The sequence below is a fragment of the Vigna umbellata genome, chromosome 10, assembly GCF_029865625.1.
Source record: "Vigna umbellata cultivar VRB3 chromosome 10, Vumbellata_1.0, whole genome shotgun sequence".
Taxonomy (NCBI): domain Eukaryota; kingdom Viridiplantae; phylum Streptophyta; class Magnoliopsida; order Fabales; family Fabaceae; genus Vigna; species Vigna umbellata.
In genome coordinates, this window is record NC_142174.1 from 19,340,381 (window position 1) to 19,364,259 (window position 23,879).

Here is a 23,879-nt window from a genome sequence, read left to right on the forward strand (position 1 = left end):
AAGGTACCTTTAAAAAAAATAAGGTTGATATTTAATTAATGATAATATTTTAAAATTTGTTCAAATAATTGTTTTAATTTTATGGTATAGATATTTATAAAGGAAGTAAATTGTGATATAGTAAATAATACACTCACTATAATTCTACTTTTATTCTCCATCACCATTTCTATTGTTTTATAACTCTAATTTTACATCCACCCTAATTCTATATTTCCTCTTACTTCCTTCTATACTTCTTGTTATATTTACTATTTTATCTATTTCTTTATTTTACCAAAGAATATATACCATTAATGTCAAATTTTCATTCTTCTAAAATAAATTACATTTTTTTCACCATGAACATTACATTTTTATCTCCAAAAAAGTATACATACTAAAGATTAATATATTTCACACTTTCACTTGAATTGAATTCCTATTTATTAAATTTAAAATTTTAGGAACTTTATTAAATTTAAAATTTTAGGAAATGGAACAAAATATTTGGTTGTAGTAAAACTGTACAGCAATTTCATTATATATATCATCAATTAGAAAACGGTACCAACAATATATAAATGTAAGTTTTGTCAATTAAATCATAACACATCAATTTAATCACATTAACTCTTCAATGTAATTACTCATTATAACTGTAATTAACATAAATACTTTTTTAATTTCATTACTGTAAGATGTAAAATTAGATAATAATAAAAAGTCATAGTGTTCAGGAGAAAAAAAGGCCACGTATCCGTATCTACAGGCAGTATGTGAAGTAGTGGGTCCCCAAAAATACGCGCGTGGCCCCACTCTCCAAAACGGCCCAATTAGCCGTTGGCAACCGAACCTCGTCACGCTCTTGTTACGGTCTCTCTTCTTCCTCTTTTCCATTTCACACAGACTTTACACAACAACACACACTCACCTTAAGCAACACAGTGCATTCCCAACAAAACATGGGTTTCTACGACTTCTCCGACACCGACAACGAGTCCGCCATAGAAGAAATTATCTCACTGGCCCAAGATGCATGCGTGTTGGACCAACTCTCCGCCATCAACTGCGCCGGAATCACCAACTCCGTCCTCCCTTCCCACCTCGAAACCCGTTTCCGCAACCTCAAATCCTTTCCACCAACCAAAGCTCGCACATTTCCCACCCCCACTTCAAGAAACGAAGCAAGTTTCAATTTTTCGCCCTCCAAACAGAACCCAGATTCTGGGTACACTTCTTCGCATGACAAAAAGGGAGTGGAAGAAAAATCTAAAGATGAGTCTGTTTCTTCGCCCCCTTTTACCCCTTCTTCCTCTGAGAAAAGTTCCATGTCTTCCATTTTCAAACCGGCGCAAAAGGACGGTTCCAAAAAGCACTCTCCTTTGCGGTCTTCAAGTTCCCCTTCTCCTTCGCCTCCTCGGAGGAGGGGTTGCTTGTGGTGCTCTCCCAAGAAGAAGGAGCAGAAGAAGAAAAGTAAGGAGAATTGGGGTGACGAGATTTTGTCTTCATTGGGAAGCTTCTCCATCAAGGAGCAGCAGAAGATGCTGAAGAAGGCGATGAAGGAAGAAGAGAAGGTTAGCCGCGAGGCTGAAAAGATCGTGCAGTGGGCCAAGCTAGCATCTGCAAGAATGAACGCTTCTGACATTGATGATGAACTCAGTGATTGAAGCATTGAATTTTGGGGTCTCTATATCACTTTACTCTTCTGATGTTCAGATAAAAGAAAAGCAAAATTGTATTTGTTGCCTTGTTTTTATGGGGGGGACAGTGGGTCTGTCAATTTCATTTTGCATATTGTTCCCAATATTGCGTTTGTTATACTTTGCATCAATATAAAGATTTTACATAGTTAGTGTGGATTACCTCATTTGGCTGTATTGAGTTTATACAAATGATAATAGAGATGTTTTTTTTGCAATGTTATTTCGATTTGGTGTATTTTAGATGTTATATTACTCTATTCGTGGCTTTACTATAGTTTGCAGATTGGTAATATGTCGCAGATTAAGTGGTGTAATATTCTTTGTTCCAATTTGATGTTTGTTTTGGACTTCAATCTTATGTGTCAAGGTTATATGATTAACCATAAGCATAATTTAGTTTTCTGAGTCGTTATGAACTTTAAAATATATATTGCACTGATTTTCAATCTAGTTTGTGGGTAGGGGGACTTCGATTATGTACAATTATTTTTTAATACTGTCCTTTGCTATATACATTAAAAAAATTGTAAATAGAAATAAAAGTACAATATTATATGCCTTTCATGACATTCTTAACTTTATCTTATTTATTTTTATACTCGATCTCATCTTTGATGGCAAGTCATGTCACTGTTGCCATACGGCATATTTCGGAGGTGCTGTTTACAAGGAAATTATCTAAACATTCTTGATAGTTTAACTTTGTCCTCTTGGAAGTTAACACGATGAAAAAGAAAACCATTTATGAATTTATCAGACTTTCTGCTCTCTTTTTCTGTCCAAAGAGACCTGTTTGGCTAGAAGTACATCAGCCGAAGGCTTTTGGTTGGAATGTGTGTTTAAATTAATTTCAACCACAGTAATTATATTTAGAACTTATGTTATAGCATAAGAAATTGATTTTATAAATGGTACAGATACAATATGTGATATTAAACAACAAGCTGCAAATGAATCCAAATTTATTAGCTGTCTCAGTCCGTCAAGCGCAGGTAACTTTATTTGAGTGCTCGAGTATGCAGGTATTGCATACATGTGAGAACATATAGATAGAGAAACTGCTATGCATTTCAGGGCAAAGATAAACCTTTCAGGAACTTATCCTGTAACTTGTAAGCTAACACGTGTGAAATCCAGTTTATTTGAATCTATGATTCTAGTCTTGTCTAAACCTTCATTTAGTTTTCAGATAATCCATTAACACCATTTAAATTTCTGGGTCCCAGTAACATGGCCCATAATTTATTTCTGCCAGACTAGAAAGACATCATGCAACTAAAAAATAAACTACTTTTTCCATATAGATAAATCGGAAGATTTCTTAATACAGTGGTTGTTGTCATGTCTTAAGAATTACAAACAATCCTATAGAATATGGACACATAAAAATAATATTTAGCCACCTCACTAAGCTTTTCATCTCCAAAACTAAGTTCCTTAGAATGACACAAGGGTCTAAGAAAATGCATATAATATATCAATCTACATATTCAAACAGCTATTTCCTATTGCAATTATGCTCACATCACATATACAACACACTGCACAGATGACAGAACCACCCAAAAATAATAGCAAGCATATGCTATGGCTTTTCAAATGCACCTATTCCGTGAGTGTAATATACAATTTTCACCTCACCTAGTCAAAAGACCAATGTTGGTATTGAGTGACGTTATTCTGGTACCTTACTGGCAGGTATCAAGTCCTGTCTCTGTACATAAGCAGTGGGAAACCATCCAGCATTGCCTTGGCATTCTCCTTCTGACCATCCATTTGGACCAACCTGCAAATGTAACATCCGAAAGGACAAGACAAAGGCAGCTCAAATCAGTTAGCCTGGTACTGGCAATATAGACTGTAACTTAATGTCTGAAAAGGTAAAATCGCAATATCTTCTGTAAATACTGAATCAAGTGTGGCAACAAAAGGTCTTAGTCGAAATTAGATTCTGACTCCATAAAACCAACTAGTAAAGTAAGAACTGCCCAAGCTTTTAGACTAAATTAGTTATACTCAATGTGAGATCTCTAAAGTATGAAAATGATGCATATTGTACACTTCGGCACAATAATATATTAAGGAGTAAAGGTGTTGCCAGTATTTGCATGTTACCAACATATAGTGGTGAAAAGCTTCAATATTTCAGTAATCTATTTCTTATGTTTAAGTAACAGATATAAGGTATTAGAGCAGTTGAATGTATGAAAATCAAATAAATAAATTAACTTCAAAAGATTATTCACTTTTGGTAATTTTATCTTGGAATAAATATTTTATACAAGTGAATTTTGATTTAATTTGAATGATATCTCTACTTTGCCCCTCTGCTTCTGCATCAAAAGCCAAATGCTTTTATGAATCACAAGTTCAACCAACGGCAAAAAAGGTCCATCTTTAGCTCTTTATACAAGCTTAAAAGTAACCTTACAAAGGGTCTGTTTATGTAGAGTACGAGTGAAGATGGATCACAAATAGCTGAACAGTTCTTAAAGAAATACCTGACGAACTATAACAAAATCATCAACTGATAGGCTTAACTCCCCCTCAGCTTGAGCGTCAAATGGATGTACCACCTACAAGACAGATAATGAGGAACATAAATCAGTCTAGAAGATTAACATAAATGGAAGACTGCACGGCACTGAGTTCTAACAAATTTTGGATTATATCATATGACGAGACAAACTTTTATTTTGTACAAGTTTTCTTTGTCCTAGACCTCAGGTGAGACAATTATGCTATAATTGGGAAAGATAAGAACACTATTATTAGCAGAAAATACTTTGCACAAAGAATCGTCAATGTTTGTGTATGAACGTGAATGTAATGATCTCATAACATTCATTATTTTACACATATTGTTTTCAGCAGTACCTTCCTCAAAAAGTATATGACAATTTGATAATGAAAAGAGGTATCTGGAGTTAGAAGCCAAATACTTTATGGCTTAAAATATATATAATGTAACAAATATCCATAAATTCAAATATGCTGATACAGGAAAAATCAGTATTAGCTAGTAATAGTAATATGAAGATCTGCATAAGAAATTGGTACCATTTAAAACAAAAAAAAATGTAGGTCTCATCTTGAGTTACAGTGAACTGCAAGAATATAGCTGTGCATTATAAGAATATGTAGAGATAGTATTATTCATATGTTCACACATGACTTACCTTCGCAAAAAAGTAGGCGCCTGTTTGACTGTTGTGTTTATAATCAATGCCATTTGAAGCAGTATTCTCATCTGCAGGTTGATTATGTCCATCTCTTGGCAGTGGAATTGATGTAGCCTCTTTTGGTTGTCTCTCCTCAGTTATCTAATTCCACATGACATCCAATATAGGATCCAGATTATTAACTTGGTCGGTAACCTAAATAATGGTTAGAATATATTCCAGAATACAGAATGGGCACAGGAACTAGTATTTATTTATTTTTCTGATTTGAAGGAAGAGTAAGGCTATGTGCCGACTGACCTCAGTATATACTTTCTCTAGAATAATAAGGACATGTTGATGATAGGCTCTCTCTGCATCCACCTGCCATAAGGGGGAACAGATGAAACAAGAATAGGTTTAGGGGAGGAAGATTTCCTCAAGGTTCAAGAACCATACAACACAAAATTTAACCAGAAAATAACACAACCAACATATTCAGTTAAGCAAACATCAGTTACTATAATGAATTTAGATTGTCGTTATGGTTTTAATCATCATCATGTCAAGAAATCTAATTAGTTCATAACCAACCAAACCATAAGTATAGTGTAAAGATATTTTCTTTTCTTATCCTAGTTTTCATATAGGAAGCAACTTGGTCAATGGCACAGTAAAAAAGAGTACAAGACTCCCACCTAGTGGGATCTGTTGTGGGCAAGTCCTACCCACACAACCACAAGTAGAGATAGTCCTAGGATTTAAACCCATGACCTCTAGGTCACAAGGGCTGCACTAAGGCTCACCCTCTGGTCAATGGCAACAACTTTTGTAAATGTAACATCATCTCTTGTATGAACAACAAATATTGATGTTAGAATCCTGTGGATATGTTAGAATCCAACAGATATAGTTGATATTAGAATGAATTATTAGGTTGGCTCTATATTTATATTATATATAATAATAATACTATAATACTAAATTTTATTGTCAACCACCAGTCAGGCACATTAAAGTCCAATCAGCAATCACATTGCCAAGAGAGTAACTGCCACAAGGAATTAGAAATACCATTGTACGAAGGCTCTGGAGAGTCATCTGTTGCTGTTGTTCTTCAACGGACAACATCGCAGCGGTAGCTTCTTTACCAAGTGCTGCCAAGGCAGATTTAAGTTCTTTCAACCTTGTTTCTGCATTTTGAAGCCTCGCAGAACTCTCTGCAGAAACAGAAGAATTCCTCAACTTTGATCGACGCCTCAAAACTTCAGCAGCCTGATGAGAAGATATCTATGATAAATATCATGCATAGCATACCACCACATGCATGCCATTGTAGCAGTAGATTATTACCTGTGCTTCTACTTCTTGATGAAGTTTATCATACCGGTGAGTGAGATGGCGTGCATCCTCCAAAGGAGCTCCTGTTATCTGTGCCCGCAGTGGTTCAGAGATCTATACAGAACCTGAAGCAGAGTTAGAAGCAAGAAAATTGGGGATGGAACATGATTGCTAGTCTTTATGTTTGTTTTTATCAAACAAAGAAAAAACTAATATCCTAATACAAATATGGAGAAGTTGAATTCCAGACTCCATGTACAATGTACTAATCTTGGCAAAAAGTATTTATGCAGAAATGCAACCACCAGTAAATCAGTTAGATATAATGTTACACTAAAAAATATTAATTGAAAAATTAATATATATATATATATATATATATATATATATATATATATATATATATATTATATGGTTCACTGAAAGGCTATATTTCACAAAATGACCTCTTCAAGACTATACTTGAGGGTACAAAAGAAAGTCCCCAAAAGATTACCTGATCACCTAAGATCCCGAGCAAAGTCTCCCTCTCATTTTCCATCATATCATACGAGTTACCAAATTGAAGAGAAGCCCTTGCAAGGGGATAACCACTACCAAGATTCTCGGTCCCATACCTACAGCAGTCCCTAGCCAACTTCCTCACTGAATCACAGAGAACAAAATATTAACTGAGGCATAAACCAAAATAACAGAGGTGCAAAAGGCCAAAAGCAAAAGTTACCTATCTCCATCTGCTTGGAGCTAACTGAGATGAACCCTTCAATAGCTCGAACAATATGCCGCTGAAAATGCTGTTGAAAGACACAGGTTAAAAACATGACAAAAAAGTTTGCTGAACCAGTTAAAGAAGATACATGGAGTGAAAATACAAAAGCACCTTAGCTGTCTTTGTGGAAGTGTATAACTTATGAAGCTGCTGGTGACGTTCAATTTCAGATTCATCAGTCATGAGCGGTTCATTGCTAATTTGACCCAACTGTCTAAGTATGGCCTGCAAAACAACAACATCATGGTAGAAGACCAAAGTCAAATAAATAAAACCACTAGATTGACCAGAAAAACCAAACCCAAATACAACCAATAGAAACAAACACGCAGAATAAATACTTCTTGTTTAAGGTTCCCACTCCCATCACTTCAAATCAAACCAAAAGTAAAAATTATCATTTCCTACAAAATCCCACTATTAAAAATTCATGGTGAAATAAAAAAAAAATTGATATTATGATCCCACGCTACAGAAGCACTCATAACCCAAAGAGTCACAAAAGAAATTTCCAGTTTCATCTAAAAAGATGGATAGGAATGATAATGACCTGCTGTTGCCTTGCAACTTGCTCCCTTAACTTGCTTGCTTGCTTCCTTATAGCATCCATTCTTCACCCTTTATTGACAATAAAAACAGCTACTTTGTTGCAGTCCAAACAGAAAATCATCAGAAAAAGATAGTCTTGTATTGGGTTTTCAATAAGAGGATTGATAATTACCTGTAACTACCTGGCTGGCTGGGTCTTTCTAGATAGAGAGAGGAAGTAAAAAAAATAAAAAGGTGCCCACTTTGGAATAGTTATGAGAAGAGAACAGAAGAAAACAGAGAAATTGTGATAATAATTGAATGAATGAGTTATGAGTATGAAAGTGAAAACTGAATCATGTTGTAGGAGAAAGGAGAGAGAGAATCTTGGGGCAAAAAAGCGTTCTTTTTAGACTTTCGCAGCACCGCACACGGACACGCGCTTGACTTTTGGACGAAAACCTAGTTAAAAAATGTTTCTTTGCTTCTTTTTTTAATTATAGAAATGAAAGATAAAAGAACAAATAAGACCATGTTATAATTTATTACTATAATTTAAAATATTTTTCTTCGGCCAAACTCGAACTCTATATTTTACAATTCTACCACTTAAATAAATGATTTTCCGTTGACAAGGTTAAATGGATTAAAACGACTTTTTTTCTAATAAAATCAATTACATTCCAAAAAAATACTATTTAGCACATGCATTTACTAAAAAGTCGATACATAAATACTTTTTCTCTGTGCTATACACAAAAAATTAAATGATTGGAAATTAAAATTATTTTTATTATGTGTATAATAAAAAGAAATTGTTTTTTATTCATAACTAAAAAAACAAAAGTTTATGTAGTTAAACCACTTCTGGATATTACACTTTAAACAATTATTCAAATATATAAAAGATTTTCTTAGTGACAAGGGTTAAATGAAGTAAATAAATTTCTAGGAAAGAATATTACATTGGGATAAAATATGCTTTTAATGTAAAGTTCCATTTAAAAAAAAAAACCGTCAAGATTACTTTTTATTCCCAATAAAAAAATTTGCCTTTCTGATTTTAAAATTTCCTGAAAGTAAAAAAAGAAAAAGTATAGGTATAGTTTTAGTTTATTAAATTCAGACCTTGTGACCATGACAATATATGTTTAATTTAAATCACAAGAAAGGAACTTGACTAGTAATCCATCAAAATAGCCACCATTTAGAAAACTTGATCAGAAAGAGCAACATCAATTAGATTGTTTTTGTTTATGAAAACATTTGATTTCATTTTAAAAATACTAAAAAAATTTCTTATTTTATATATACCATACACTTGGTTAAATTAATTTCTTATCTATTATTTTTGTAAAAAAATAATGAAAAAATATTTATTTCCCTTATTTTATATAATTTATAATATATATGTGTCAGACCTCGTTAAACGCACCCAAAAATCCCTCCTGTCAGACTCATTAAAACGCACCCAAAACCCCTCTGAGCGGATGCCAGGTGTCCAACAACAAGGATTTGGAAATCAGATAGTGGAAGGCAGGTGTCAGCAGACGAGTGGACGTTCGTCTTTGACGTGGGAAGCAAAACTGATTTTTCTGAAACACCGTTCCACTCTCTGCATGCACCCTCCTTCCCCAAAACTCTGAACTTCTCATCTTCTCCTCCTTCTCACTAAAAGTTCTCCCTTCTTTTTAAGCAATCTTACCCTTTCTTTTCTCCGATCACCATTCAGGCACCGTAGAAACGTTTCCGGCGCCTTAAGCTTCATTCTGAACCGAACAGTTCCGAGTTTTGAACTGGTAAGTCTTCTCGCCTTTAGTCGTTCGTTTCCGGGCACATGCAAACCAACTCCTGGTTGCATGAGCTCATAGTATCATTCTGAACCTGTTTTTCTGTCGTTTGTTTCGGTTTGAAGAGTTGATTGAACGTGAGGGTAGAAGAAATTTTAGTCAGGCAAATCATACTTCTGCCTCTAGGACGATCGTTCACACTAGAAGTAAGGGAAGCTTATCTAATTTAATTATATGTTGTTTATACGTTCGTTGATAATAAATGCATGTTGCTGAGTGGTTGAATGTATATAAAGTATGATACTGATATGATTGTTTATGTGGAAAATGATTTATTGGTATGATATGGATTGGATGAAGCATGCAAATTGATTTTGATATGTATTTTATATAGTTATGAAATTATGTACTGAGAAATGAATTGAAGATAAATGAATTTCTGGATATGAATTTTCCTATGATAGTTTACGTTCGTCATTGAACGGTCCTTGACCGTTCGATGTTTCTATTAAAATTTGTTTGGAATTGAAGTCTTTCATTTGGAAAGAATTCTAGTTGAGGACGAGCGTCTTCTTGTAATAGTACTGTGCTTGAGCGTTCGGCCAAGCGTAGTTGCATCTGAGTATTCGGTGATAAACTTAAACTTTGTAAATATATGTATTTGTATATAGTAGTTATTCTTAAACACAATTCCGATAATATCTCATTTATAAATATTTCTATTATAAATTTTAGTAGCGCTCGGTCTCACACCAAGCTCTCGAAATGAGTGCTGCTCGGTCTTATACCAAGCGCTTGTACTCGTTTATAATTAATCAATCATGATGAAATAACGTTCGTCCAACTTCAGTAGAATTCCCTTTTACCGCGTTCGGTCATTGACTGGCGTTGGGTTTCTGTATATGAATTATTATAAGTATTGGTTTGAGCTCACGAGAGTCAGTTCATTTAACTGATTCATGTTACAAGTAACGTTCGTCATATATTATATAATTGTATTTGGGTTCTTCCTACCTCTAGCAGTAATCCTCTCGGTTTTATTCTATTCTGGAATGGGATACTTCTCAGTCCCGTTCCTAGTGTTCATCCTTGTTCCGAGTGAGGATTGAACGTTCGGTATTTGATGTTATTAAAATTGGTGATAAAGATGAAATTAAAATGATGGATAATAAAAGATGAAGAGTATATGAGATGGATGAAATGTTGTGGAATATGAACGAGCGTTCCGGGGAGGAACGACTCATGAGTGAATATTGGAATTGGTAAAGTATGACTGTGGTAATGCTAAGCTGTCGATTCATCCTGATGTTCCGTGAGTACTCGTCCTCGCGTAGAGGAGGGTAGGTCATGTGTGGGAACGACAGGAGGTCCTAGTCCTTAGGGGTACTTTGGACAGATAGGGCTAACCTCGAGTGGCAGCTGATGAGAGTATTCCAGTTACTACATCACCCGGGTGCACGAACGTCGTAGCTACACATATTTCATACAGTCCGGACAGTCAGTCTAGTAGTAGGACTTGCTTGAAATGTATATTGAAATGTATCTTATGTGTGTGAATGTGAGAAATGTATGTTTATACTTGAATTAAATTACATAAGCTTACCCTGTGTTTTTCTTGTGTTGTCTCGTTTTGTACGTCCGTCTTTGTCATTGCAATGATCATCCTTGTGGATGTGAGCAGAAGGAGACGAGCTGCTGGAAGAGGCGCTGGAAGAAGAAAATTTGGTAGAAATTGAAGTAAAGACCGAACAGTAGAACGTTCGGTCAGTAGTGTAGTATAGCAAGGTGGTTGTTCGACCACCTTCCCTTTTGTTTATATTTGACCGTTCGGTAGTTCCTTGGTAAATCGTTCGGTCAGACTCGTACTTGTATTGTTTATTTATGAAAACTCTTTATGAAAGGCCGTTCGGCCGAGACCGTACGTTCTTGTATAATGTAAGACTGATCAGCTATATTATTAAATGTAATTATTCGATTATATGGTTTATTACTGTATTTTTGGGATGTTACAATCTGTATTTCATATCTTTGATTAAAGTAAAAAAAAACATAAATAGTATTTAAATGATAAAAATTTTAAACAGAATAAAATTAAAATTAAAAACCAATCTGCTAAGATTAAAAATCTTAGAAAAATACTGGTGTACAAGAACAGATGAAAATGCATTAAGTGGGACAAAAGATTTTATAAAAGTTTTAACATATAATATATCCTTCACTTTTACTTTCAATCATTTTCCTTATGACACTCAAAAGAAAGGCTATTCTAAAATTCTTTCTCTTTCACGACTTAAAACATTAACTCATAGATCTTTATAACATAAATTTGATAAAAACAATTACCTTCTTTTTTTTAAAATAAAGTTACTCTCATAGTTATATATAACTGCATAAATACATGTACTTCCACACGTCACCAATTATGTTTTATATTAAAAATATAAAAATAAAATTTAAGAAAATATACAAGTATTTGTAAATTAAGAGACATTCCATTAGTTTCTTAGACAAAAAAAATGTGTAATTATATATTTTATCAAATAATAAAATTATTTAATTAAATAAAAATAAAATTATCTAATTAAAAGTGAAAAAAAAACGCTTATAAAAATTTATATTGTTTATGTAACCTTTTATATATATATATATATACACATATATGTATATACATATATGTATATATATATATATCTATATGTATATATATATATATATATATATCTATATGTATACATATAGATATATATATGTAAACATATATACATATACATATATACATATATACATATACATATATACATATACATATGTATACATATATACATATACATATGTATACATAGACATATACATATGTATACATAGACATATACATATGTACATATACATATATATATGTATATATATATATATGCATATGTATATGTACACATATGTATATTGTATATGTACACATATATATATGTATACATATACATATACATATACATATAGGTATACATATACATATGTATATGTATATGTATATGTATATGTATATGTATACATATGCATATGTATACATAGACATATGCATATGTACATATGCATATGTATATGTACATATGCATATGTATATGTATACATATGCATATGTCTATGTATACATATGCATATGTCTATGTATACATATGCATATGTCTATGTATACATATGTATATGTATATATGTATACATATGCATATGTATATATGTATACATATGCATATATATATATATGCATATGTATACATATGCATATATATGTGTATATGTATATATATATATATATATATATAAGTTTACATCGCATTGATAATAATTTGGCCTATTCTTGAAAATTATCGTAAAAAATTAAGGGATCCGTAATCTAATTTGATTAAGAAATAGTATTGCATATCTTCTTTCACGGTGAATGAATATTAGTTTAAATAGCTTTACTGTAAATAAATAATTTGTTCTTTTTGAACGCCTCTAGTGTATATGTATTCCTTAAAAAATTCATTTAAGTTCCTAGAACTATAACAAATTAGTAATTACTTCGCATTATTAAGTTTTAAAAAAGTATTTCATTGTTAAAATATAATTTTAAAAACTAATTTAACAGAAACAGGTATACTATTTTATTATTAAACTATAATAATTAGGAATCATTTTTGTAAATTTTACATAGTCAGATACTAAGATGTTTTATTATTTCACTAAATTAACAATGTACCACACATTTAAGAATCAATTGATAATTTACCTTTTGTTTTAATCAATAGAGAGTGAACGTTGGTCCAAAGCAGTAAGTTTAAGACAAGCACAAGTCGATAAAAAAAATGTAAAACACTAGACCAACCTGAAAGGTGAGAAGCACAGTAGTTAGATGAATTCTTTTATGGGACATATATTACAAAAATAAATCACAAGAATCACCTGCAATTGTAAGCCATCTGCACTTGTACACATTCATATACACTTAAATTGGAGTGAACAAATAGTAACAAAGATTACAATGCTAGCAAATAGAAAGGGGAAAAATAAAAAGGTAAAAGAACAACACAAGGGGGAAGACTGGAACGGCAACCGATCGAGTAACACAAGCAACTCCATTCACAAAGACTTAGAAATGTTTGAACATGTCCAATGATGACATGTGACAGGGAACCACAACTTCTATCGTGACGTGGTGTAATGAAGGACCTCTTTCACTAAATTCCAGTTAAGAATGAATGCAACCGAGATGAAAAGTGACACTGCAGACTCCGAGCCTCTTTCATAGCTTCTGACTTTCAAGTAATTTGCAGTGACATGGATGCAATCACAATAGCATGCTTTTAGTTTGTTTTTGCAAGCTTTCTAATCGGAGTTGGAATCATAGAAGTCACTAGGGCATGGAGTTACGACCTCTGATTCAAACAATTGCACTACTCGATGCATAGTGGGTCGATCTTCTGGACTTGAGGAGACACACTGAATAGCCACAGAGAGCAAGGCATCTAGGCTCTCCACTTGCACCCCATCACATAGTGGGTCAACAATTTCCCTCGGCCTATTTTCTGTAATTAGAAAATTCAACTGCAAAGATAGAAAATATGTTGAATTGGAGTGGTGATCCATTACATTGGAATAGCAACATGATCGGCTTGCTTAATAATCACCTAAAAACTACGCAGCAGCTGTATATACTAAAACATAAAATTTGGCTCCTCTGAAGTGCACTGCACTATAAAGCGTATTGTGCGGAGTGATAACCATTTATTAGAAAACAATGCGTTGGTAGTGGTAAAATTTATGCATATGCTGAACAAATTATGAAATTGTTAAAAGCCTCAGTTATTGATTTTCCAGTGAATTATTATCACTCTACACTTTACTCTCTAAGTGTGGGATACCTTTTAAGAGAGCCAAGCCCAACAAGATGACAATAAATTTCAATTACTCACTCAACCCACTGTATGCTGATTATATTGGCAGCCATAAGGAAACCCATTGAACAACATAACGTGTTATACTATCTAAGTTAACAATAGATACCTTAATGGGTGTTTATATAAAAAAAAGAATTAAATATTTAGTTATTAAAAAACAAAACAAAAAATGGAGATCAGAACTTGTACTAAAATCTAATATTTAGGTAAATGACATACCCAACCAACAATATTGAGACCCTTTTCAATGAATGCTGCATCTGTTGGCCGCTTTCCACTCAGCACTTCGAGTGTCAACACACCAAAACTATACACATCAGACTTCTCAGTTGCTCTGCCACTTTGCATATACTCTGCCATGAAATAACACATGCTTGGTTAGACAACCATGGAGTTAAAAGGAGTGAAAAATGAAAGAAAAATTGAAAATAACTTCTCCATAGATAAAATTAGTTTACGCAAAAACTAATTTCTAGGAGTTTTCTTATGTAATTTTTCTAATTTTTACTTTTAACTTGCACTATTATTAGCCTATAGAGAAAGTCCATGTTATTTTTTATTTTCACTTTTTCCCCCACAACTATGGAGCTTATGTGAATTCAATCCTATGCACTACTTTATTCAAATTATTTTCTAAACAGAGTAGGAACAAAATTTGATTGTTTGACACCCATATTCTAATAACAGAAGCAACATTTTAACACTAAGGCATTTATTCATAAACCCCATCATATAGAGTTTCGCATCCACTTACTACAGAAAGATAGTCATGTGAATTATTATGTTATATGAACTGGCAACCTCTCTTCATACAAATGCTACATGACAAAAGAGATAACGGAGTACACGTCCATGCAGTTTAAAACATCCTAGTGACTAGTTATACACATACACTTAACAACAAAAGAACTTCATTAATAGTTTAAATGCTAAATACCACCAACCATGCCCCCAGTGGTAATCAGAACTTCTACATTGCTTACCTGGAGCAAGATAACCAAATGTTCCAGCAACAATAGTGGTGATGTGCGATTCTTCATCCTCCAGAAGTTTGGCAAGTCCAAAATCAGATACTCGAGCATCCAAGTTTCCATCAAGTAAAATGTTACTAGATTTTATGTCTCGGTGTATAATCCTAGGGGAGCAATCATGGTGCAAGTAAGCAAGCCCTTTTGCAGCACCCATGATTATATTTAAGCGTGAATCCCAGTCTAGTTGCTCAGCCCTTTCTGTGTGATGCATCAAAAACATCATTATCGCACCAAAATGATTTAATCAAAGATAAGATCAAGTGAAAATGTAAGTTCAAAATGAAAACTCGTTTTCTGAAATGATTATAGTTGATATCGATACACAACACAACGTAACATCCACTTCAAACATATTAGTATCTGTATGACACTTCAGCAATGAACAAAGCTTTAGAAAATATATCCAATTAAACAAACTAAAAAGAATAATGCATTGTATTGGAAACCAAGGAAAGCCACATTGAGCAATATTTAATACCTTTAAGAAATACCGCTTTTAGGCTCAAATATATGTAAAAATACATAATTTAACACTAATTAAAGAAATTACTTAAGTTCATTTGATTTTCTTGATATCTTATAATAAAAGAACTACATGCTCCAAACTATCCATAATCAAATTTATTTTGAAGATGCTGCTCACATTTGAATTAACTTAAGAGTATTTTTTGAATAATGACATTAAATAGGGTTCAACTAGTTTAAAATTGCTTATATTTAAGTCCACCAAACCTTTTACTTATATTTTTCAGTCCAAAGGAATGACTATTAAATAAAATGGAACTTCCTTTTTAGGACAGATCGAAGGACAGATCGTGCTTCCTGTAAATGAACCCTTTTCCAGGAAAACTAGTTATAAAGCATTTCCCATTTGGAGTAAACACTATTATACAGAATATAAATTCACAAATAATATTTTCAGATTATTGATGTCTACTTATATCCACTATTTAATCTGATATTGTGCTCCTGGAACTAGAAAGAATGTCAACTAGGTTGAGCAACAATGGCTGCTGTACTAGCTTCCATTTTAATTGAATTTGTACCAACTAGTGCAGCATAAATAAAAAGACCTTATTTAACAACCAAACAACCAAAGCATGATATCCCAAGCAAATATAAGCTATAATAACCAAATCCTGATTCATAAAAAAACGTTCCACATAAAATAATCATCAGTTGAGTAGGTATTTCATATCCAAAAAGCATTGAAGATTCACATGAGCTGCTTTGGTGAAACAATGGTTGCCATATTTGGTTAATAATGAATGCTCATAACAAATTACATAGATATTTATGTTTTGACCTATTTTCAGAGAGTTACTAAGCGTTCTTAAGTGATCAGTTAGTTTATAAGGAGAACTAAATGATAACTACCACATGGACCATTTACTCTGTAAGTACCAGATGCCCACCTTAAAGTTCCATACTTCTACCCAAAAATACAGGAACTAGAGATCTTACCATGAAGAGCTTCATCAAGACTACCACCTGATAGGTAGTCATATATTAACAACTTCGATGTTGGTGAATTGCAATATCCTCGTAAGTTCACTAGATAACGATGTTTGATGCTACCAAGAATTTCAAGCTCCCTCTCAAAAAAACGATCAAACCCCTCATTCAACTTTACAATCCTTTTCAAAGCAAAGACATTCCCATCATCCATTGCAAGCTTGTATACAGTTCCAAATCCCCCAATTCCTATTATGTGTTCTTCATTCAAAGTCTCTAGTTTCTTAATGATGTCTTTTGAAGAATATGGAAGGTCTCCATGAAACATCACAATTGATGCACCTACAAGACATTTGGACATTTTAATTAGCATATAAATTAGAAAAAAAATAGAAAACTCAAATGGGCCTATGTGCAAGCTAAAGAGAGATAAGGAGTAAACCTGCGCCAACATCCATTGCCAGGCTTATTCTGTCATTTTTACCAAACTTCTTGTAAAGGAAACAGCCCCAGAAGCACATAAGTGCCACCAAAAGTAGAGCTCCCACAGTTGCTGATGCACTGATGAGTAGTCGGCCAGAATATTTCTTCTTTCCCATTTGATTTTGGTCTATAAGTGTAAAATAATAAAAATCAAAATGGTATTTTGACAATGTAATTAAATTGTCTGTATTATATACAACAGAGTCAAAACCATTGTCATGAAGACAAAATTGAGTTAGTAAATCTTTTTCAGGCAGTGACAACAGACAAAAAAATGAGACATGATAGGACCTGATAATTATGAAGTGCCTAAGTCCCGCATCAAATAGTATAGGATACTCAGTGGAGTAATTAAATGCTTTGTTCCCTCCCTTACCAGCTAGCTTTCATATTTTACTTAATGTGTCACGTGACTCACACGTGTATCCCCTAGTATGCAATTATTTTGAGCATGTTTTGATTAAAGTTTGTAAACTTAAATTTGAATAAAATTCAATTTGCAAACTGAGTTTGCAAAAGCAGACTCAATACTGAATCTTGTTTTGATGCCTAATAAGTATCCAATCAAATCATATCTCTAACACTATCATTCCCATTTCTTTTGTTACCCCTTTAAAGCTTGCCATTTACTACCATAGAACATAGTTGGTCATATAACAGTACAATAAAACCTCCACTTGAGCTTGGTAGGCTTTGGGGTCACAAATAAACCCCCCCGGATGCCTTTCTCTATTTCAACCACCGTGTATCTACTTGAAATAAATTATATTAAAATAACAATGCATCATTAAACAAAAGAAGGAAAACTTGATCTGAGATCCAATAAACGATAAATACTAGATTAAATAAACACAGCTTTACCTGAGGAAGTAGATTGAGTATTGGTCCCCGGTGAACCATCATCTTTACATGTTGAATTGGTTTTCACTCCGCACAGACCACGATTTCCAACAAAGCTGCAAGAAAGCATAATATGCTTGTCTCAATATTGTAAATGGATTTAATTCCTTTGAAATTGACTGCTATATTTGGAGTGTATAGTATCATTGATCACAAAAGGCAAAGTAAACATTAAAAACATAATTATTGACAATATTAATCTCAAGACTTAATATATCTATTAAAATACCAACTGGCATAACAACATAAAAATAAAAATTATCATAAAACTAGATTCTCTCTGAAAACAAAATATTGCTTTTAAATTCTCTCTGAAATCTAATAGTGTAAATAGATTAGTATTAATATATTTAATTAAAACTCAACTTTAATAAAAGAAAAAAATCAGCACTTAGCTTACAGAACATCTATAAACAGGAAAGGCCATACTTACGAGCTTCCAGTAAAGTTGCCAAGGACACCATCAGAAGGTATGGGTCCGACCAGAAAATTGGTGGATACATTGCTTCAAAAACACAATCACAATGGTAAAAAATTCATTTTGGTGTAAAATAACAAATTAATAAAATATTCATGGAGAAAGAAGTATCACAGTGGAAAAGAAAAGCCTACATACAAATTTTTGAGATTGTACAACTTCCCAAGTGATGCAGGAATATTCCCACTGAGGGAATTGCTCGATATGTCCCTGTAAAATAGGGAGATATATTGTTAAATATGATGTCTGTATGACTGTAACACCAATATTAAAGAATTTGAATTTGTTTAAAAAAGGACGAACTAGAAAATTCACTAAATAACTAAAAAGATAATCGTCTTAAATATTACTTTTTCTTTCCCTTTATTCTTTCAGTGCCAACTTTTAGGCCATTTATTCTTCAAAAGAAAACAGAATGACAATACAATACGCCCAAATAATTAAATACAAACAACCAAGAGAAGCAAGAACTAAAAGAAACTCACAAATTTACGAGTAGCGAAAGGTTTCCTATTTCACTTGGAATGATTCCACTAAGGTAATTACCCTGTAAAAATCTGCACAACAAAAATTAGTAGTTATTACCAAGTAGTAATAGAACAATTGGGTTTACCAAATTTAAACATGGACATAAAGAACGAGTTATAGTAGTTATATAACTTCTATTACAGAAATTAGTTTAAGAAAAGTTAGTGTGTGAATAAGATAATAAAGCAAATGTCATACTAGAAGTTAAAATGAAAAATATAATAACTCTAGCATAAATGATAAATAGAATGCAAACACACAGAGACATATACACATATATGTAACAAGCAATCTGAATAAGTATGTGCATCACTAAAGTTAACGTAAGTAATATGATTTTATAAATTTGCATTATCTTGACATCAACAACTAAGATAAACGCATGTAATTTTCTGAGGTAAATAGGAAAAAAAAAAGGATGGAACAGAACTAGGCAAATGATCCGAACTTAGTACATACATTCCCTCCAATGCAGTGCAATTTCCCAATTCTGAAGGAATTGTCCCATAGAAATTGTTGTTATGCAGAGCACTACAAAAGATACATAATCGTTAAATAAGAAAATACAAAAAAAGCACAAATTACTTAAAAGAAATTTATCTACAATCAAATTTTTAAAATTACGCACAGAACCCTCAGATTCTCGAGCTTCCCAAGGTCAGGTGATATAGACCCACTTAACTTATGGTGAGATAGACTCCTAGAATAGTACCAAGGAAAGCAAAGTTAGATAAAGAATTCATACAAAACTGCCAGCAAGTCTCCTGTCATGTATTGATGAAACTATTTTCTAAAGTTAAGAAGTTCTTGAACCAATATATCACACAGATGCAATCTTTCAAGGAAATTTACACATAAAAACAGTGCATTCTATTCTGATTTAGTGAAACCCTACCCCAATGCAAAACCCAGAAAATAAAGGGGTTACTAACTCACTAGGTGTATGAATTTGAGTCTAGCATTGAACTATGACAAGATCATACACTAAAGAAGTAAGAAACTGAAAGTAGCCAAATGGTTCATGAGAAACATCAATCAGCCCTAGCTACAGGAATTAGGCAATAGTTTTGTGTACAAAATCTATAGTCTAAATCAGATTATAAATGTTCCAGATGTGGTAAAAATTCGATTAAGCTTAGTATTAGTCTGGTTTTCTGTATTTATGAACACCAAACCAACATAATACGGTCTATTTACCTTTTAAATAATAAACGTGACTAATTACACTCATCAATTAAACACTTTCATCGCTAATAAAATGTCAGTAAGTCTAGACAAGAAATATCTCATAATCATTATAAACACTCACAGATGTGTTACTCTTTTGGTTTTGGGATCACATTTCACTCCTTTCCATTTACATGGGTCAGGATCCTCTGGCCTCCACTGTAATAGGATACCATCAGAATTAACAACTGATGTCCTAAAGCTGAGAAGCACCTCACCTACAGATGTCAGAGTATATGATATCAAAATGATCATGTATCAGCCAAATGAAACTAGTAAAATTCTAATTAATCAAGTACCATCAGAGAACAAATACACACAAGATGCTTGTAAAGATCAATAGTAGATTTCGCAAAATGTGTTTTTAGTCCAATAAAATTATTATGGAATCAAAGAGAAAATTAGCACTAGTTTCCATCAACAGAGAGACATAACGGATATATGTAAAATACGACGACAACAAAGTTTTATCTCTCTGGATGAAGTCGACTACATAGATCACGCAACGTAATTTAGAGTGATTAAAAACCAAATATATCTATGGTTGTGTCCAGATTGTGATATGCATGATATAAATGTGATAATATTAGAAGCAGAAATTTATCCTAATTGACATCAACCTCAAACGCAATAAGTTAAATAGAAGTGTAAGAAATAAATATGATCATACCATCGGGAGTGATAGCATTGCTCTTAATGATTACAACATGTATCAGCACAATCAAAAGAAGCCACGGCCACTGCCATTTCAAAAGACAAATGCCCATAGCAACACTGCTCAGTAATAATATAGCTAATAGAAGTCATATGAGAAAAATGTCTCGCTCCACCATGTAGTTATCTAGTTGGCACGAACATCAACGCCGCAAACAAACGTAGACACCGCCTGCAACAGAACAAAAAAATAAATGTTAACCGTAATGAAACTACTACAAACAGGAATCATAATTGTTATTTATAACAAACATATCAACGGAAATTAAACCTGACAAGAAAAGAAAATATTTCGGCAGTTATGAAAATCAATTGCTTACACTTCCAAACACTTCACAATCAGAATATACATAACCACTGAAACGAATGAATAAATAAATTCAATAAATAAAAAATACTTAATAAGGTTTCTATATTTGAACTTTTGATGCACATGAACAAAAGCAGTAACAAGCACTTGCAGCATAGCAAATGCTTCAACCTGAGTTCAAAATTTTCAACTGAAACGCAGTCAAAGAACGGAAAGTAGCACCGAAGCACACTAGGTAAACAGCTAGAAAAGCTTCACAGTTCAGTTATAGAACTAGAGTGAAGAGAAATTGAATTCAGCATTTCAAATCAACAAACAGCACTGAATGTGCAACCATCGAATCGAAGCTGATTAACACACCACGAACAGCGATTGCGAATTTGTAGCGTTTTTAAGTTTTCAGAAAATCGAGGTAACTGAAGATAGAACGAGAGTGAGAGATTGCACGAAATGACCTGGATTTCGATCTGAGATGCGCTAGAGTGAGAGAGAAATGCAGGTTGAGCTGTAAAGGAATAACAAACAAAAACGTTAAAATAAAACCCTCTCTCTCTCTCTCTCTCTTTCTCTCGGTTCGTTGTGTTGTTGTGAGCCTGAGATTTCTGTGATTCGAAAGAGCGAGTGCGAGTGTGCGAGTGAAGGTGTGTGTGCGCGCGTGTGAGTGAGAGTGTGAGTGAGAGTGCTATGTTATACTCGCTCGAGAATTAAAGCAGAACCAATTGAAGCAAGGCTGTTCCGCACGTGACAACATCGACACGCCGCACGTGCGACCGACGCCTTCACTCTAGAACCCCGTCACAGCTCATAGCACACAAAAATGACGCCTGTAAGATTTTTCAACACTTATCCCTTATTTTTCTCAGACATTAATTTCCAAACGTGTTCCTTTTATTAATTAATAAATCGCCAGAGTAACTTAATAGGTACAAAAAAAATCACATTTAATTTTCTAAAATTAAAAAACATGTCTGTTAGAAAGGAAAAACGGTGTTTGAGTATCCAATAATGTATTTCTTTCTCTTATAACGTAAAAGAAAAAAAAGGAATTACGTTCTTTTTCTGTTCAGATAATTAAAACTGGGTAAGATGTAATGTTTATATCTAACATGGATAGGAAGAATTAAGGTAATATTTAATATATTAGTATATAATGTTTTCCCATGTAATATGAGACAATTTTGCTATTTAATTAATATTTTAAAATCATTATTTATTACAGATTTTAAGAAGGGACAAATTTAAATGTATGTCTATAACTTTGTATATGGTATAAATAAACTAGAATGGAGATAAAGTATTGGTGTAACATTTGGGTTATGTTTGGCTTATATGAAAATAGAAAGAAGATAAAATGGTTGAGACGTAAATAAGGAAGGAAACAAAAATGTAATGAGTCTCGTGTTAAAGTCTATTTCTTTCCGGTTCAGAAAGAAAAAATAAAATTAAGTTAGATTTAAAATACGAAAGTATTCTTGAAATTTGAAATATTGTTAGTAGGATAATCTTGTCTTACATGTTGAGTATTAAGTTTTGGGGTGCACACAATGATATAGTTCTTTAGCTAAACTTGAAGTAAGATTTTTAAATCTGCGTGTAATGTTCTCTTGTTGTATTTAGAATTTGATGCTAAGGTCCTTCTTTATCTGTTTAAATTGGAGAATTCAATTTTATATTAAGTAGTGAAAGTAGGGTACATCCATTTACGGATTTGGTAATTTGAGTTGAATATGTGGTGAGTCAAGTTGGTTCACCAACTCGGCTAATTTTATTTTTTATACTTGCATTTGGATTATATTTGGAGTTTCAGATGATTTTGGATTGTATTATTTTTTTTTAATTGTTTTTGAAATTTAAAATCATTTTAGATTAAAATTTATTTAGATTTGAATTATAAAAAATTGTTATTTTTTTAATTGGAAAAAATGTAAATAAGTGAGTTAGTGAGTCAATGTGTTTAACCCACCAATCATGTGGTGAGTCGAGTCGGATTCACTCACTAAGTGACCAAATTTCAAGTTGGGTCACATGGTCCGTTTTGACAACACTAGTCTAGTCACTTCGATGAATGTCTCATTATAATTTTATTTAGAAAAATTTTTCTCACTCAAGTAAATATTGGTTGACATTCCTCTTTATATGATTTTTCTAATATTTTTGGATACTTAAATTATATATGTATTTGTTATGTATATAAATTTTTAATTAATTGTATGCTTGGGTGATTTGTTATTTTAATTAAGAATTTTCTAATTTAATGTGTATCCAAATAATATCATTAATATCAATTATTAAATTTAAAGTATTGTTTATTTTGGAGAATGAAGTTTCATTATCATTTTGTTTTTGGAAAACTTTTGTTAAAGGAAAAATTAGTATTTAAAGTATTATTCACTTTGATTGCTAAGTGATATAAAACTATTAAACAAGTTTCCAATTAGGACTTAAACAAGCTTTATTTAAGATTTTCTTTTTAAATTTTAAAAAACTTGTGTAACTCTTTATTTTATTTTTTTATCTGATTTACTATTTATACCGATGATAATAT

The 23,879-nt window shown here is 32.6% G+C and overlaps 3 protein-coding genes across 5 annotated transcripts; 1 reads left to right on the forward strand and 2 right to left on the reverse strand.

Annotated features, from left to right (window-relative positions):
- The first annotated feature begins 708 nt into the window (after positions 1-708).
- LOC148192107 (uncharacterized) lies at positions 709-1,905 on the forward strand. The gene has a single exon (XM_088100937.1). The coding sequence runs from the start codon at positions 945-947 to the stop codon at positions 1,647-1,649; it is 705 nt and encodes a 234-aa protein (XP_087957063.1). The 5' UTR covers positions 709-944; the 3' UTR covers positions 1,650-1,905.
- Positions 1,906-2,961: 1,056 nt separating this feature from the next.
- LOC148192108 (SH3 domain-containing protein 1-like) lies at positions 2,962-7,933 on the reverse strand. 3 transcript variants are annotated; one of them, XM_088100936.1, is made up of 11 exons: positions 7,678-7,933; positions 7,507-7,574; positions 7,068-7,181; positions 6,912-6,981; positions 6,684-6,832; positions 6,200-6,301; positions 5,921-6,121; positions 5,168-5,230; positions 4,865-5,008; positions 4,187-4,261; positions 2,962-3,471 (listed from the first exon to the last, which is right to left on the reverse strand). In XM_088100936.1, exons 2-11 carry the CDS (start codon positions 7,564-7,566, stop codon positions 3,361-3,363), a joined length of 1,089 nt encoding a protein of 362 aa, XP_087957062.1. In that variant the 5' UTR covers positions 7,567-7,574; positions 7,678-7,933; the 3' UTR covers positions 2,962-3,360. The 3 variants fall into 3 exon arrangements, with proteins under 3 accessions (XP_087957062.1, XP_087957060.1, XP_087957061.1); XM_088100934.1 differs by having other exon boundaries at positions 7,507-7,595; XM_088100935.1 differs by having other exon boundaries at positions 7,507-7,598.
- A 5,226-nt stretch (positions 7,934-13,159) lies between these two features.
- On the reverse strand, positions 13,160-22,001 carry LOC124841799 (LRR receptor-like serine/threonine-protein kinase FEI 1). The gene is made up of 14 exons (XM_047318146.2): positions 21,790-22,001; positions 20,981-21,196; positions 20,393-20,528; positions 19,712-19,783; positions 19,543-19,614; positions 19,041-19,112; positions 18,694-18,765; positions 18,511-18,582; positions 18,039-18,133; positions 17,137-17,304; positions 16,704-17,036; positions 15,192-15,437; positions 14,428-14,561; positions 13,160-13,855 (listed from the first exon to the last, which is right to left on the reverse strand). The coding sequence occupies exons 2-14, from the start codon at positions 21,075-21,077 to the stop codon at positions 13,637-13,639; spliced, it is 1,788 nt and encodes a 595-aa protein (XP_047174102.1). The 5' UTR covers positions 21,078-21,196; positions 21,790-22,001; the 3' UTR covers positions 13,160-13,636.
- Positions 22,002-23,879: the final 1,878 nt, after the last annotated feature.

Bases quoted from the DNA above. Each gene is read 5' to 3' on its own strand.
- LOC124841799 (XM_047318146.2), bottom strand. From the start codon at position 21,077: ATGGGCATTTGTCTTTTGAAATGGCAGTGGCCGTGGCTTCTTTTGATT. The intron at 15,438-16,703 runs GTAAGATCTCTA...TGCATCACACAG, and splicing joins TCTTGATGAAGCTCTTCATG to AAAGGGCTGAGCAACTAGAC. The intron at 13,856-14,427 runs GTATGTCATTTA...CTATCTTTGCAG, and splicing joins GTCTCAATATTGTTGGTTGG to TTGAATTTTCTAATTACAGA.
- LOC148192107 (XM_088100937.1), top strand. From the start codon at position 945: ATGGGTTTCTACGACTTCTCCGACACCGACAACGAGTCCGCCATAGAA.
- LOC148192108 (XM_088100936.1), bottom strand. From the start codon at position 7,566: ATGGATGCTATAAGGAAGCAAGCAAGCAAGTTAAGGGAGCAAGTTGCA. The intron at 6,833-6,911 runs GTAACTTTTGCT...TCTGTGATTCAG, and splicing joins CTCCAAGCAGATGGAGATAG to TGAGGAAGTTGGCTAGGGAC. The intron at 5,231-5,920 runs GTATTTCTAATT...CCCTTATGGCAG, and splicing joins TCCAGAGCCTTCGTACAATG to GTGGATGCAGAGAGAGCCTA.